Source organism: Miniopterus schreibersii (genome assembly GCF_964146895.1).
Source record: "Miniopterus schreibersii genome assembly, chromosome: 6".
NCBI lineage: Eukaryota > Metazoa > Chordata > Mammalia > Chiroptera > Miniopteridae > Miniopterus > Miniopterus schreibersii.
Genome location: NC_138107.1, coordinates 39,223,784 through 39,240,773, shown reverse-complemented (window position 1 = coordinate 39,240,773; position 16,990 = coordinate 39,223,784). Strand labels below are relative to the sequence as shown.

Sequence of the window (16,990 nt, the reverse complement as noted above, 5' to 3'; positions counted from 1 at the left end):
TAAAATCTTTTAAAAAATTAAACTCATAGTAACAGAGTAGAAAAGTGGTTGCCAGGGGCTGAATGAGGAGTGGCCGGAAAAAGGAGATGCTGGTAAAAAGGTACAAACTTCCAGTTATAAAATGAATAAGGGCTGAGGATCATGGCGAGTATAGCTGATTACACCGTATTGTACAATTGAAATTTGCAAGAGCAGAACTTAAATGTTCTCATAAATTAAAAAAAAAATCTGAGGTTATTAATATGTTAATAACTCATTGAGATAAATCCTCTCCCAATCTATACATATATCAAATCCTCATGTACATTTTAAGTATATTACAATTTTATCTGTCAATTATACCTTAATAAAGCTGAAAAAGAAAAATAAAGTTCTCCTTGCGAGGGAGCAGCAGGTGGGTGTGAGGGATGGTGAAGCCAAGACAGGTGAGTGTGGGAGCAGCCAGGAAATACTAAAGGGGCAAATGCATTGCCTTTGCCACACCTGTGTCTCCAATTCTAATCTGTCTTATATTTCCTAATGTGCCCCATTAATCTGAAAAAGTTAAAAACCTAAAATATTGGTAATGCTGCAGATTTTCATTCAAACAAAGATCTCTGGAATATTTATGGTGTAGCCACAACTGGCCCTGGGAGTGGGCAGCAGCAGGTCCCGCTTATTACGTCCACTCTGCTTAAGAAAACACAGACGCTTCATGCTGGCCGGTCAGCTTTCAGATATGACTGGAATTGGACAGTAACTGTTCACAGAATTCTATTTCCTTGCTCTGTGCTGGATCATTAATCGCTCCAATAACACGACACACGATTCACGAAACACAGAGTTAGGAATGATCTCAGGCTATTCTTGTCCGTCATCATGAACACACACAGGCAGACTCCTCTCCCAGCTCCAGCTCCAGAAAACCAACGGACTGAAAGAGCTCAGTGGCATGTGTTACAAAACAAGATTCTTGAATTAATAGTTCCAGATTCTACTTTTTTCACATTTTTGATAGTCCAAATGTTCATACAGTTTGGGAAAGCTGGAATTGTTACTGCTTTAACAAAATATCTCAGTTTAAGAATGACATTAATTCATGTTCCCCCACTAAGGGACTCAAGTTCCTTGTCGCTCAGAATCATCAAGGTCCTCATGCAAGACCACTTCTGAGCAATCAGTCCATGTTTGGAGGGGATGTTTTCTAGGGTTTAGGGAGTGTAGAGGACAGAGTTCTGTAAAAAGATAATATTCAGGAAAAGTAATCACTGGAGATTTCACAGGTTATGACAAATACATATTATGCTTACATTGGAGAATTGTGTAAGACTTACATTTATGAGCCTTCAGTCCTTCAAAGGAAACTGGTCCAATCTCATAATACTCATATTCCCAGGTGTAATCAGAATTAGATGCAGACTGCTGAGACGTTCTGTTAGACATTAACCTCTGGGCAGACATCTCCAGCCTGCACAAATGGAGAAAGGCAAGTGCAGAACCTGTTAATTCATCCACTGCTGCCCAGGTACCCTGGTTACTCTTAGCCACATTTTGGAGTTCAGCCGGGAAAGCGCTCAGGGAGGTCCTCTCCACGAGGTCAGGGGGAGGCCTCACCGGCTGCCCACACCTCGCACCAAGTGACCATTATTTCCTTTTCTCTCTCAACTAGACTGGAATGTATTTCATATCAGACATCACGTCTTCTTCTGTTGTTGCCCTCCCAGAACTTAACCCAGTGCCTGACACGTAATCAACTTTGAATGACTGATGAAAGAAGGAAAGAAAGGAGGGAGAGAAGTAATCAATACCTCTGAGCTTACAACTTCAGCCTCACCACCTACACCTGTGTATGTAAAGAGCCTACGGAGAACAAATAAAATCAGTATCAGAAGTGAACTAACTCAGTGTATCTCTACTGGGCATCTACTATGTAACAATAAAGGCATGCGACTAAGTCTAATGAAATAGGGTGAAGAAAAGAGAAGTGGACAGCAAAAGTTGCATGATGGGAGGAGATCCTCGATGGAAGTCTGACTCTTGCCCACTCCTAAAATTTGTCTTGCTTTCAGGACATCCCAAGTATCTTCTTTCTGATGATTTCAGATTAGAAAACTCTGACCTTTTTTGAGAGGAGAGATTGCACTCTGCAGCATGGATGCCAAAGGTGACAGGTCAACAGAGCCAGTATTCAATACTGAGCACCTACTGTGTGCAAGACAATGCCCATTGTGGGTGATAAAGACTCACTGGCACGTTGAGCAAACCTAAGTTGGGAGGGTCTATGCAAGGAGCTCGGGCTTATGAAAGTAATCGTGAGAACCCTACTGGGGAGGACTCTATGTTTTTAACGGAGCTCTAAGGTTCTAACTCCCCCCCAACTTCCTTTTCCCTTCTATAAATACCCCTCCGTCTTGGCACGCAGGCCAGAGTGTGCATGGCGCTTGCCCTGTCTGCATGCCCTGGGTTGCAACCCTTTCTTTTTTCCAAATAAATGCTTTTTGGTGATGAAACACCTAGTTGACATGAGATCGGAGGAGATGCTTGAGACACAAACCAGGACACCACAGACCTTCCCTTGAAATAGGGGAAGAATATAAGTGACAAATAACAGTAATTTGAATGAAATACCAGCCAAAACCAAGATTCACTGACTAGTTGCCACCACTGGGGCCCACCCACCAAAATCTTTCTGAAGTTCCCCTTCCCCCACCCCTACCGGAGGTCAGTATCACCCACCGCCACCTCTAAGGCACAGCCCCAGAGAGGCTGAAGCAAAATCGCCACCACCCTCTGCTCCAAGGCCTGAGTCTCGCCTTTCCCTCTTCCTTTCTGCCCCATCCCCATAGAAGCAGTCCCCAACCCCTCGGCATCATATTGTGAAAAAGATGGAGGGCTCTGACCCAGAGTTATATGCTTGTGTCCGAAATGACACAACTCTGAGTGCCCAGGCAGATGAATTATTCCTGCAAAGCTCCAAGAGAATGTACCAATTCTTATCCGGGAAAGAAAGCTACACAAATTTTAAGAAAAGGTGACCTTTAAATAAATCTTCAGCTACCTTTCTAACGCCAGTACAAAAATAACATGAAACCATCCCCACAGTACCATCCTTGGCCTTTCTCTTATTTGAACAAGGTCCCTCAACAACAAAATTAATTTCCTCAGGAAATGAGAGTTAACAACTCAAACCTAAGAGGCACCATCCTCATTTATGAGAATTTAGAAGAAAGAGAAAGGGGCTCTTCAGTTGTAAGGTTCAGAGATAAATGTAATTTCAATTTGAGAATGTTAAGAATTTCACACCATACCGGTAAAAAGTCACCGGGTCTGAAGTCAGAAGACAGGGTCTTCATCTTTGCTCTATTTCCATTCGCTATGTGGCCAGGCAGACGCTCATCTCTCCCAGCCTTGTTTTCCTCACTGCAAACCTGGTCGTCCTCTCTGCCCGAAGATGGTGTTGTCAGGCAATGGGTCCAGCTACATCCATCATTGCCCCTCTGGCCCAGTTCTCAAAACTGGGTGTGTGGGGGTTTTTTTGCTTCTACTGTTACTAACCCATTGCAATCTTTTCTCCATACAACAGTCAATGATCTTTTTAAAAAAAACACACAATTGCCCTTGTCATCCCTTTGCTTAATACTTTTAATGCCTTCTCATTAATCTAAGGGCAAAGTCTAAAATCCTTAAAATGTCCTACAAGGTCGTGACTTGGGTCCTGATGTCTCTTCTGATAGTGCCACATACCCTATCAAACTGTACTAGCGTCGACTGCATTTCCTCAAATACTTGCTCTCTGCTACGAGCACATGTGCTGTTCCCTCTGGCAGGAGTGCCCTTCCTACCACCCAGTTCCAACCCGTTCCTCCTGCCCTGCCTACGCTCAACATCTACATCCAGGGTCGGCAAATCCTGCCCACCACCTGCTCCAGTTCAGATTGCATGTAAAGAATGATCTTTACTTTTTATAATGGTTGAAAATAATAATAATAATATTTTGTGACATGAGAAAATTATATGAAATTCAAATATCAGTGTCCATAAATAAAGTTTTATTGGAACACGGACACCTCATTTGGTTTTGTACTTTTTTTAAGGCTTCTCTAGTATTACAATAACAGAGCTGAATAGTTGTGACAGAGATAGTGTGGCCCAAAGTTTAAAATATTTACTTTCTGGTCTTCTATAGAAAGAGTTTGCCAGCTCATCCTCTAGAGCCATGGGGGGAAAATTATCTGAGCTTTAGTTTTCCCATCAGGAAAATGAAGATGATATCAGTACCTACTTCAGGGAATTACTGTTAAAGATTAAATGTGATATTGCATAAAATGTGACTAGCCAGGACCCAGGTTAAGATCAATAAATAGTAGCCAGGACTATTGTTATTACCTAAGAAATGCTAGTCGGGGACAGAAAAGCCTAGATTTGTTCTTCAGACATCACCAACTCCCCTGTTAGCCAATTCTGCCAAATTCACCATGTAGTTAATTGATCTATGTATTCTGGACAAATGAATAAAATTATTATAAAAATAACTCAGAAGGCAGTTATTTAGATGGCTTAAAAGTTATCATGAGAAACATGTACGTCATGGAATTCATGCTCTCCCATCTATCAAAAATATGGTAATAATCTCTCTTTCAGTTTAAGGGCAATAAGATGAAGTCTGGTTTGATCATATCATTTTTATTGGAAATCAGCATTACAGACAAGGTAATAAGCAGGGCAGAGGGGAGCACCAGGCTTCATCCGGTGTCAAGACGGTTAATAGGAAAATAGCAAAAAGTACAGAAAACAATGAAAATAAAGCTGGGAGAGTGTTTGCCCTGTTCTGTCTCAGCAGCGGGCCCCCTGGCTATGCTGTTCTCACACCTGTGCGCAGTGCTGGCCCCAGCTGTGGTCTTCCTGTCACTCTCTAGGGTCAGAAACATTGACACCCCCCTCACAGGGCTGACCAGGCGCTAGCAAAGGAAATATATCTGTGAAACAGTCAGATACAAGAAATATCAACCTCTTCCCTACCACTGAGGAAGAGTTTTTTCATTCTTCCATTTTCTCCCCCTTACACCACTCCTGTTCATCTAAATGAACCATTTAGGGATGGAGAGAGACCTAAGGTAATGAAAGTCCCTTGTGCAAAGACCCTGAATGCAGAGACAAGAGTGAACGACAGAGCCAGAGGTTCTGAGTGAGTAACAGGGAAGCAGAAAGAAAGGCCAGGCAAGCCCTCCCTGGCAGTCACCATTCGGGCAGCCTCCACATAAAAGGAGGGACTCCTGTTTCCACCACTTTTCCCTTTCAGTTCTTGAATCCCAAAGATGGGTTTGGAAGACAGAAGCCCTGGCTTCTCCTTTAAAGCAGTCAGCACCCTGGCAAAAGTCCACGAGGCGGTGTTTTTCATCCGTCTCAGAGCAATCGGCGTGGGCCATCAAACGCGCCCTGGCGCACAGCGAGCGGAAGGCTGCAGTGGGCAGCACCCGGCACAGCACCCGCCACCAAAACCCAAGGCCGCCTCCCGGAGCTCTGCAGGAACATAAGCTGCCACCGTTTCACCCTTTGCAAGCTGCCGGCACGGCTGGGCAGCGGCCCCAGAGCCTGCTTGTCTCCACAGTGAGGAGCATCTGGGTCACAGCAGGCGCTGAGGGCAAGGTCGCCGGCCCCAGCTTACTGGGGGGGGGGGGGGGGTGCTGAGCCCAGGCCGCCGCTCTCTCCCTGCCTCCGCTGCTCCTGCGCGCAGCCGCCTCCCCATGGTTTCATAATGTTGGACTCTTCATGAGACTGGCATCATTCAAAATAACTTCGTCAAGAGGAAACATCCTAACCAAGCTTCCTGCAGCAGCAGTAAGTGACGAATTGTTCTTCTAAGCAGCTGAAAGCACCCTTGCCAACAATAATGAAAAGTTACCACCCCGCCTCAAAGCCACACGTCGAAAGGAAGTTTACCTGTCCACGGGTTGTATAGGCCGACTTCTGCGGGGAGAGGGACACAGAGATATCTCAAGCCCCAAAGAAGGAGTGTGATTAGAGGCCCCAGATGCCTTTCATGGCTGCTTAAACATCACCCCTTTTCCCACCCATGTTCCCACACTTTCATCCCTTCTCTAGACTATCCAATCTTCCCTCCTCCAACCCAGGTTCCCATACCATCCCTGGGCACTCTGCTTCATAAAGACAGGTCAAGCAATTCTTTCCATCCCCCACATTTAGGGAGATGTTCTGGGACATGCAACCTCCTGTGGGGGGAATAAAGGCTCTTTATCAATATCCCTGGTGGGTTATGATGGGTACACACACCAAGGGGGCTGTTACCTTGGAGCTGGACAACCTTTATTTCCATGTGACGGGGTAAACATCAGAAGATGAGTTTTCCAAGTGACTGCCAATTCAAGCACAGGACTAGCACATTAAGGAAAACTCCAAAAGATGCTTTTAAACCCTGAAAAATGAGCATGCGCATGTACACACACACACACACACAGCCCAGCCAGAAAGAGCACCCAGAAAGGCACTCCAGAAGCTGCCAGTCAGTGCCACAGATCCAAAGACCCATGGTGTCTGGCTTGTAAGAGGAAGAAGACCTAATGGCCCATTTGATCAAAATTCCCAATTACAGTGTGATTCTATCATCTTCCTCCTCAACCCATAAACTCCAAAAGTGGGCATGCCACCCTGGACACCAGCCTCTGCTCTGGCCTGGGCCATAAAGGCCTCATCAGTTACCTGTTCTTATGTCTTTCTTCCTCATATTCCTAGAAACAACGATCCCTAGCACAACACAGAGAAGTCATCCTCATGACCCATCACCCAATGTCTCTCCCACAAAGGCGTCTGAGAAACCAGTGGCTGGTTTCTCTCTAGTGGCTGAGAAGCCCAAGGTTGGAACTTCAGAATCACAGCTTTAGAATCTTAATTCCCGCTTTGCATGGAGATGTGACCAGGCGCTCACATCAGAAGTGACAGCGCACCCAGCTCACCTGCATCTAGGTGGGTAGGGACACACAGATCAAATGAGACTGCAAGATTGTGAGTTGGGCTCATGGTTAGACCAGAGCCAGCTGAGTAATCCTAAAGCATCTCTATAAGGCAACCCATCCCAGCAAAGAACCACGCCTGACCCTCTAAAATCAGAGCCTTTGCAGACTCCTCCAGGGCGGTGCTTTAAAAATGCTGACATGATCGTCCCTGGCTTTCTCCTTTTTATAGATTCCATGCGAACCCACAACCTGCTACCTGCACTTGTCACTTCAATTCTCGTTTGCAGATCCCCTTTCTGTGAGTCCACTTTAAGTCAGCAACTCCTTTCACAGGATGTGCATTTCTACTTCCTCCACTTACAGGGGTCATGTACCCAGGACCCTAGAGTCCTCTCCTCCTCCTGACTACTATCTTTTGACTTAAAGTCTGACACTCTGACCACACTGGACTCCTCGCCCCTTTGCAAAGGGAGGTACTCCCCAAATTTCTCTACACTATCGACTTTTTCATGCCATTCCCTGATATTTCCTAGAAGGTATTCAGTCATCCAGCAGACCTCAAAAACAGGGTGAATGATGGCTGGCTAAGAAATTCTGGGGGCATGTTCCTGTCTAGTCCCACATCACTGCACAGCAGCTACTCATTTCTAGGAGCAAAACATGGAACAAGAAGTGCTCCCAAGCCTGAAAATTTCTTCTGTCTTAAAATCAGAATTGATGCCAATAGAAGGACAACGTCTAAAACGAGAACAAGGACTTAGTATTTCATGGAGCCAGATATTCATCCAACACCCGAAATGGAGAGACGCTTAATTAATGAGTGGACATCCTTCCTCTGCCAGCTGGTACAACAAAGAGAATAAGGGGTTAGACTCCTAAGCCCACCTCCTCCAGTAATGCCCTAGGCACCTACATAGCAGTGAATAGGCTAGAAAATAATTTTTAAAGTCAGTGTTTCCTGGCTCTGTCTTACTCCCTGGCTGAGTCCAGCTAATGCTTAGTGCATGAACTACTAGGTGCTGGGACACAATGACTGTCCTTGAGACACTGGAGATGTTTGGAGGCAGTAACAGAGCTTTGCAGTACCCCACAGTCCAGGAGATGCTAAGGCCATTCAGGCCAGTCTTCCAGTGGCCTCCTCGGTCCTCCTGACTCTTTTCCGTAAGCACCATCAGGTCAGGGCTCCCTGCATGCTCACTGCGGTATTTCCAGCAACCCAGACAAGGCCTGGCTCATAGCAGACAAGCGATAAATACTTGAATCAATTTCCTATAATATAGAGAGGCCACCAAATTATGTTCTTTCACTCTCTTTCTCAATCCCGAACCTGAGAGCACAGTTCTCCCATTCTAACAGAGACTTCAGTTGCCCATACAGGGGAAAAACACCCTAGAGAAAAGCTGTAAAACCTCCACCTGGAAAGGATTTCCGGAGAACTGATGAGGCATGGCTCTGAGATATGTGTGGAGGTGTCTGGCACACTGCCCCCAGTGACCACACCCTGGCCCCAGCTCTGCAAATTTAGGAAGTTGGGTTTTCACAGTCCTCTAGGGGCAAGGAAGCCCTTAGGAACTGAGTCACTCTGACCAAGCACAGCAGAATGATTTACAATAAGAGCATCAATTTGTTGAATTACAATAAGGAATAAAATGCCCAAGTGGACCAGAGCATATTTTACATGGCCTGGGAAATAAAATTTAAGATCAGAAGAGAAGCTGGTAAGTGTGGAATTAGGGCAAAGGAGCCATATAATGAAGCAGGGCTCTCCTCCTCTACCCCACTGCACGTATGCCAGGGTGCTGTGCTGTCTTGTTTCCCAGCACAGACGTCCTGCTGCAGCCACAAAGTGAGGCCACCCCCACGGTGGGGTTAGGGTCTCCACCACAGAAGTGTTACAGGGTTAATACCTGCCCTTCTCTGGACCTTGCTTTTCTTGGTCTGGACTTCAAAAAATTCTAGGCAGCTTGAGGACACCAGTGGAACCTCAAGTCAGCCACTCTGTTATAGGTAGGTTTTCTGGACTCCCAATATTTTCTACTTATTTTTGCTCTGTTCCTGACCTTCAGTCAAAGTATGTTTAAAAGTCCTGGAGTCAAGTCAATGACCAACTATTAAAAAGCAGTGCTTCATAGTGAGATATCACTTCACACCCATTAGGATGGCTATTATATAAAATAAAAATAAATTAAAAAAAAACCAGAAAACAATAAGTGTCAGCAAGGATGTGAGAAATTGGGACCTTTCTGTGTTGCTGATGTAAAATGATGCAGCTGCTGTGAGAGACAGTATAGCAGTTACTCAAAAATGTAAACATGGGATACCTTATGATCCATCAATTCCACCTCTGGGTATATACCTATAAAAAATTAAAGGAGGGTCTCCAACATTTTTCATACAACAATCTCCATGGCAGCACCACTCACAAGAGCCAAAAGGTGGAAGCAATCCAAAGGGACACTGGCAAATGAATGGATAATCAAAATGTTGTATGTACATGCAACAGAATATTATTCAGCCTTAAAAAGAAAGGAAATTCTGACACATGCCACAACATGGATGAACCTTCAAAATATTATGCTGAGTGAAATAAGCCAGACCCACAAGTGCAGATATTACATGATTACACTAAAATGATGTACCTATTCAAGTTCATAGAGACAGAGAGCAGAATGGTGGTTGTCGAGGGCTAAGGGGAGGGGAGAATGGGGAGCTGGTGTTTAACGGGGACTGTTTCAGTTTGGGAAGATGAAAAAGTCCTGGACATGGATGGCCATGACGGTTGCACAGCAAAGTGGATGTACTCAACGCCAATGACGTGTACACTTAAAAACGGTAAAATGCTTTTAAATAATTAAAAATTAAATAATTAATAATTTAAAATAATTAAAAATTAGTACTTTTTGACCAATGTTCTTGGAGGGAGGGTAACTGAGAACTCCACAAAGCAAAGGACCACCCCGGGCGAGAAAAGATGGTGCTGGGACATCCAAACACCCCTCCCAGTGGGTCCTCCCTTCATGGCCAACCTTCAAGGATCCAGCTTTGCTCTTTTCAAGAGCTCTTTCAGTGATTCCTCTCCATGTAAGAGCAATACTCTGTCTAGGCTGTGAGGAATCACCCTTTTCTAAACCAGGGAGAGTATTTGTACTGTGTCAACTATGGTCCTCTCACCTTAACTAGTTCTGGAAATACTCTGAATCCTTCCCAAACTGTCCTTTTGATAAGCTTCACCTTCTGTTGTCCCTGTCATTAGCCCACTTCATTTCAGCAGAAGTCCATTATGTGTCATCATCCAAAGCTTCCAGGGCGTTCTCGAGGGTTACATTTAGTCAGTTGCTTCCTGATGACAGAGAGGAAGCACCTTAATCTCATAAAACTGTTTCCAGTGTCTGGGGAAGGTCTTCTGAAGACCAGCTAGAATTCATGCACCTAGAAAACAGGGTTGCCAACATTTTTATTTTGCCAAGTAAGTAAAAATTTTAAAACAACTATCATTATCATTTTGTAGGCAAAAAAAGTCATTTCAAGTACCCCCCAAGTAGGAAAGATATAATTTCACAATAAATGGAGTCTTTTCTCTGCAAGAAAGGACAGCTAGCCATCTGGCATTAGTATTTTCGCAGCAAGCCGCTACCTCCATGTGGGTCTGCATTACCTTGTCTCTGTCCACTACATCCACATGGTAGCTCCCTGAAATAGTTCACACATTCACTCTCTCTGAAAGCAAAGGACTGAAAGAGATGTGTGAAATTCCCTTCCAGATCTATGATTCTGTAACTTAATAAAATACCAAGTTGCTTTCCACATGTATCACAAACTCAATGGTGTGTGTCTATTTGTAAAAATTATGTTTGTGTGTGTGTCTGTGTGTATATGTAGTATAATATAAACATTGTGTGCCCCCCCCCCAAATTCATATGTTGAAATCCTAATCCCTAGTACCTCAGAATAGGACTGTCTTTGGAGAAAGGGTCTTCAAAGAGGTGATGAAGTTAAAATGAGGCCGTTAGGGTGGGCCCTAATCCAATCTGACTGCTGTCCTTACAGGAAGAGGCAATAAGGATTCAGAGAGAGATACCAGGGGCACTTGTGCACAGCAGGACAAACTAGAAGAGACAGCAAGAGAACAGCATCTGCAAGCCACGGAGAAACACCTGGAACAGATAACCTTGGCCCTCAGAGGAAACCAACTCTGCTGAGACCTTGATCTTGGACTTCCAGTCTCCAGAACTGAGAAAATAAATTTCTGTTGTTTAAGGCACTCAGTCTTTGGCATTTTGTTATGGCAGCCCTGGAAAACTAAGAGAGCTGCTGGAATTAATTTTTTAAATAACAATGTTCTCTTTGATAAGGTAATTATATAAACTGTCCCAGAGAGTCCATTAAAATGACTTCCTTTATACCAATCACTCTCACTATAACTAAACAACAAATATATTTTTGGAAAGAAAACCATTTTCAAAGTGCCATTAATCTATCCCAGTATATAACATCTTCAACAAATATGTTTATTCCATTCTCATCAGCATGTCCTTCAAGGAGAAAGAGCACTGGTTTTGAATGTGCTAAAATTAGTATAAGTCAATTCAGCCCAACAAGAATATTCTAAACACTATGAACTTGGCTATCAGAGATTTAATGGAAGTTGAAAAGTAAAGGCCTATAACCCCAAAGAATTCAGTCTTGTTTTTGGAACCATACTCTACCCGCTTGAACTTTCATGCTTGTCTTGGGATAGGATTACCTATTCTACCGGCGTGAACTCTGTCCTCTCAGATACACACACACACACACATGCACGCATGAACAGGTTAAGGAACAATACAAAAGCCTGGTGACACAAACAGACAACAGGTGCAAAAGTCTCCTTAAGAAAGGAAGGGCTCACTATGGCATAGGGACCTGCTAAGGGACCTCAAAGATGGTCTTCTGAGCCCTTGCCCACTCTATTCCACCTGCCGGCCTGGGCTGCCACCTCCCTCCTCTCCAGATTCCTGCCTACCTTTGAGGGTAGGGCTCAGTCACCACTTCCCCCGTGGGGTTCTGTCCAACTATCTCAGCCCACGAGGACTCTCTCCTTTCTCGGAGATCCCAGCCCAGGGATGACTTGAATCATTTTAATAAGGACAGAATATAAATTGGACTGCCTAAGGATCTGACTTTGCCTCTCACTGAACCTTCATAGAGATTTACATAGCTGTCATATTATAAAACATCACAGCCAGGTGAATTAGCATTTTAATCATACTTGGGAAACAACCAGCCTTTCCATTTTAATTGGTGGAGTTTTTTGAAACACCTAGCACAGTAAGACTCAGGAGAGTGAGAGGGCAATCTCTTGAATGCTCAGGGGATGATTCTGTAAACAAGCCTACTTTGTAGTTATTGCTCATGATATCTGTCTCCAAGCAGCACACACTGTTCTCTACAGCCCGGCACGGAGCCATTCTTTTGACAGCCAAGGTAAAAGGAGAGAAATGGGGTATTTCCATCTCTATTCCACAGAAAGGGAAATTTCAACCAAAGCAGTGATTTATTTAAGAGCTGGAGACAGAGCAGCAGGAAAGCTACACTTTCTGACGATCATCTTATCCCCCTGGGTCTGGGATTATTAAACTAGGGGTGTGTGTCTTTTCTAGTTTCTCTGCCTACTCCTCCCACGGCTGCCCTAGCACAAGCCCTGATTACCAGAAAACCAGAGCTTGGTAAAAGGAAGGCAGTGGGCTCCAGGCACCCTGGGCCTCCTCTGCTTGTGTGGAGGGGTCTGGCCAGGAAAGAGCCAGAGGGGGCTTTGTAAAGCGAGGGGCAGAAAGTAGGTTCCCCCATCTGCTTGCCTAGGACTGAGGATGCCAGATAAACCCCAAAGCCTCTGGCAAATCTGGCATGTTTTTCTGGAGCATCAATTTTAAGAGAAGAGTTGGAGGATTCTTTTTATATTAAATAAGTACAGATAGGTTACAGAGCAAACAGCAAAAATCAATATAAATATTCAAGATACTGCTTCTGGAAGTCTTTGCCTCTGCTTCAAACTCCCAGAAATATGGGTGTACTCTCCCTTCCCACTGGGGTAATTTAGTGGAAATTTTAAAGAGGCTCTGATAGGAACATATGTAGGTTTACATGGTACAGTTTCCAGATCTTCAGATCTTCATCTTAAATTTGTTTCTTTCCTTTTTTTTTTTCAACACAAGATGGAATTACATTTTCTGGGAAAATCAACACAAAGGTTTGTATAGAGACAGATTATGTTGACAACCACATATCCTCACTCATCTCCTAATTTTCCTTTCTCCATCAACGAGGCAACTTCAGAGCCAACCCATAGGAAGCTGCCCCCTCAGCCTGCCTGACCTTTGCCTTCAACTGTCATTTGTGCTGTTACCAAGGCCATGCATGGGGAAAACAAATGCACCTTTGAGGAGAAACATTATTTGAAGTTCATGTCTTCCCTTGAAGGGTTATGCAAGTTACTTATATTCTCTAGTCAGGTGAAACTTGCATAGATTTTGGAAACACAAATATAAGCAACAGTTAAAGCCAGACTTTAACATCCCTAATGTTAGCATCTTGTACATTCTCGACTTCTGCTTTTTTACTTCACGTCTCAGCAACAACATAATGGGTTGAAGAATCACATTTTCAAGGAAGGAAAAGCAAAAACATACACTTTCCCTTCTTTCCAACAAGACTAAGCACTTCTCATACTCGAGTCAAGGAAAAAAATCACTTTGCATCCTGAAATAAGATAAAAATAACATGACCGTCCTGTCTAAAGGCTGGTATCCAAAATAATAAAACCTCGACCATGTCCCATAAGCCTGGGCTTCCTAAGAAAACAACAATTTTTCCCAATTGCCTGCTATGAAGACGTCTGGAGATAAGCCCTCACTTTGGGGAATATGGTAATCGCGTGAGAAAGTTGTTTTCAACCATGAACAACAGACTGATGTCCACTTGAGAACCCTGGTAATTTTATGGGGTATTTTCTTTTAAGTATTTATTATGTCTTTATCTGATGAGCCAGTCTTCTGAAGCCTGACTCCCTTGCACTCTAAGTGCTCCTACCCCTAAATCTTCCGCCGTCTGAAATACATGTGACATCAAGCAAACACACTGCTACTCTTTACTATTTCAAATGAAGCCTATATAACCCATCCTCAGAACTGGCACAGTGTGTGGGACAGGATCAATAATTTTTGTTTTTCTCTCCCACTGCCCCTTAAAATGCATTCTTGTAGTCATCCTCTCTGCCCTCAGACGAACACTTGAGCAGGTCCCATGACTTTTCTACTCAAGCAAGAACTTCAAAGTCCCAAAAAAATTAAAATGTGCAGTCTTAAAATTAAAAAAATCTCCAACCTTGTTATAACACTTAATCTCCTGCCCAGTGCCAGCTAGGTCCTACTGCCCACTGGTGTCCTTCAGGGACTGGAAGGCAGTTGACCTCTTGTCTCTGTCTCTACCTTATACCCAACTGCTGCACAGTTTCTCACCCCGAGATCAAAGCAAGAGGACAGGACTGTATTAACTGTCTTCACTATTTATGGGTGCGTTAGTGATATTCACTTTCCTTCAACAGGCTGCTCACTCCTACCTTAGCCTCTAGATTTCTGGAAACTGCAGCTGCTGGGTGCCCTTGCTCTTAAGCTGAACTCTGAGTGGCCCAGGGCCAGCCCTCTTTCCCACATGGCCCCACCTGGTCCTCAGGACATCCTCAGGCATCCTTTGTCCTGACAAACTGGGAAGGCAGGTGATCCTGCTGCCCAGGCCACCACATGAGCCCCAATGCAGGAAACACATGTACAGCTCAAGTAGTGGTCCCACCACAGCCCCCCACACTAGGTCTGGGATAATAGAAGTGACAAAAATCCCTTTGAAGAAATCTGTTGAACACCCAGGATTTTCTCTCACATGAAGTGCTGCTCACCGAGGCCACTCCTTCCTTTACTTTTTTATTTTTTAAATGGAATCTATTGGGGTGACAACGATCAATGAAACCACACAGGTTTCAAGTGCACAACTCTATAACGCATCTACACACTGCAGCATCAAGTCTCTTTCCACCACCATACGTCCCCCTTGGCCTCTTCCGCCTGCCCCACCCCACTTTCCCTCTGGCAGTCACTATGCTGTTGTCCTCGTCTACGTATTTTTTTTCTTCGTAATCCCTTCACCTTTTTCATCCAGCCCCTCACCCCCAATTGACTCTGAACCTAAATGTGGAACTAGACCTTCAACCCTACTGTGAGCTCAACATTCTAGTATTAGGATCTCTTGTCTAGATATGACATGAGTCTTGTAGAGTATCCTCCTAGATTTGTAGTTGCTGCAACTCGGACAAATGTCCCCTCTGTGTCTTTCTCCTGCTGAGTGATACCTAGGAGGTGCAGGGAGAAGTAACGAGACTTCCTGTCCGTCCCCGCCTTATCCTTAGGGACAGTATAAGACTTTGTCAAATGCCTCTGCAAAGGCAGGACTCACTTGAGATTGTCCATGATGGGGAGGGGGTCAGTGACTGAATTATCTGTAGGTCCCTTACTGGGAAATGTAAATAACAACAGCCACTTAGCTGTGAGGACCAAAGAGGGGTGTGTATCAGAAAGAACCTAACTGCGTCACACCAGCACATTAAAAGCTTAGGAAAAAGAAAAAGGAATCAGAGATGAATTCTGATTAGCGAAACACCTCCACATCTGGGGGCCTAGAGAAATGGGGAAGAGGAAGGTACATTTTCCAGAATGTGCTGAGGATATCATCTACAAGGTAAAAGAAGGTGACCCCCACTGTGGGCAAAGGTGGGTAGCCTGAGAAAATGAATGGGGCAGCCAGAAATAGGTATGCTACCAAGCAGAAGCAGCAGGATAAAGAGTGGAAAACACACACACAGAGGGGGGTTGTGAGGCTGGGGCCTCACTTCCCCTCCTCCTCTCTCCCCTGCCCCCCATCCCTGGGGCTGATTTAAAAAATAATAATAAAAGAATTAACACACATGCACACCGTTTACAAAACAATACATACTTAGCTTTGCACATATACAATGCACTCTGATGTTTTTTCTTCCCTTTTAATGATTCGTGTTCTAAAAAATGCTGGTGCGACTCACTACACGGATGTCATTACCCTGAGTCCTAACCCACATGCAAAAAGCAAAGGATATGGCATGCCCCAATCTACAGACCAGTTGGTTGCTGGAAAAGATAAAGCAGTTAGTTTGGCATAAATTGTCTTCGTAAATTATTTCCGAGGTGATCTAGCTCTATCTTCTTTAAGAATTTATTTTGGAATGCTGCCAATATTTAATGTTTCCTTCTTTTGAAAGGTCTCCCTGGTCTGCTCTCATCTTGAAAGCCTGCTCAGAGGTTTCCCTGAAAGCTTTCACACGCTAGGATGCCTGGTATTTGGGCCTTGAACAATCCAGCCACTTCAAGGTTTGGGCTGGCCTTCCCATTCTGAAAAGAAATAGACTGGAAGCTACTCTTTCTCCCGTCACCTGTTAATATCACCTCACCTTCCACAAACACCGAATGATCTTGCTGATCAGAACAAAACTCTGTTGTGGGCACCGGAGCTCATGGTGGCCTCCTGCTTTCTGGAACTCATCCTTGCAGGACCGGACCACCTTCCTCCCCAAGTTCTTGATGCGCCCCGTGTGATGTACCTAAGGGACTCTAGCCTCACAGCCCTAGCCCCCAGACCCTACTATTAACTGGGGGGATTCAGCTGGAAAACTTATTTAATATCTCAACCTAATTTTATTCACGTGTAAACTGGAAATACTACCACTTCTCTTTAGAGGTTTTGTAAGAATTCATTTATTTATAGGAGTTCCCTTCTCTTCCCCAGAGGAGCAGACACTGTCCCACAAGCTCCCTTTGCTCTCAGAGCGCTGGGGAGCGTGGTGCTGCTTTCTGAGTAAGTCCCGGGCACTGGGGGACCCTCCTGTCATCTCTGCTGCGGAAACCACCCAGCTTCAGGACTAGTTTCTAAGGAGGCGACTCTGTCTTCCGTAATTAATTATGCAGAAGGGGGGGGGGCACCCG

The 16,990-nt window shown here is 44.5% G+C and overlaps 1 protein-coding gene across 2 annotated transcripts in view; it reads right to left on the bottom strand.

The window, feature by feature from the left end:
• Nucleotides 1-16,990, bottom strand: part of MRAP2 (melanocortin 2 receptor accessory protein 2) — a 32,271-nt gene that overhangs the window by 14,431 nt on the left and 850 nt on the right. The window contains exons 2-3 of one of the 2 annotated variants that reach the window (XM_081140988.1): nt 10,122-10,290; nt 1,314-1,447 (exon numbers count right to left, since the gene is read on the bottom strand). In XM_081140988.1, coding sequence (XP_080997114.1) covers nt 1,314-1,440 — 127 coding nt within the window. In that variant the 5' untranslated portion in view covers nt 1,441-1,447; nt 10,122-10,290. The remainder of the gene's footprint in view (nt 1-1,313; nt 1,448-10,121; nt 10,291-16,990) is intronic. The other variant, XM_081140987.1, reaches the window with a different exon arrangement.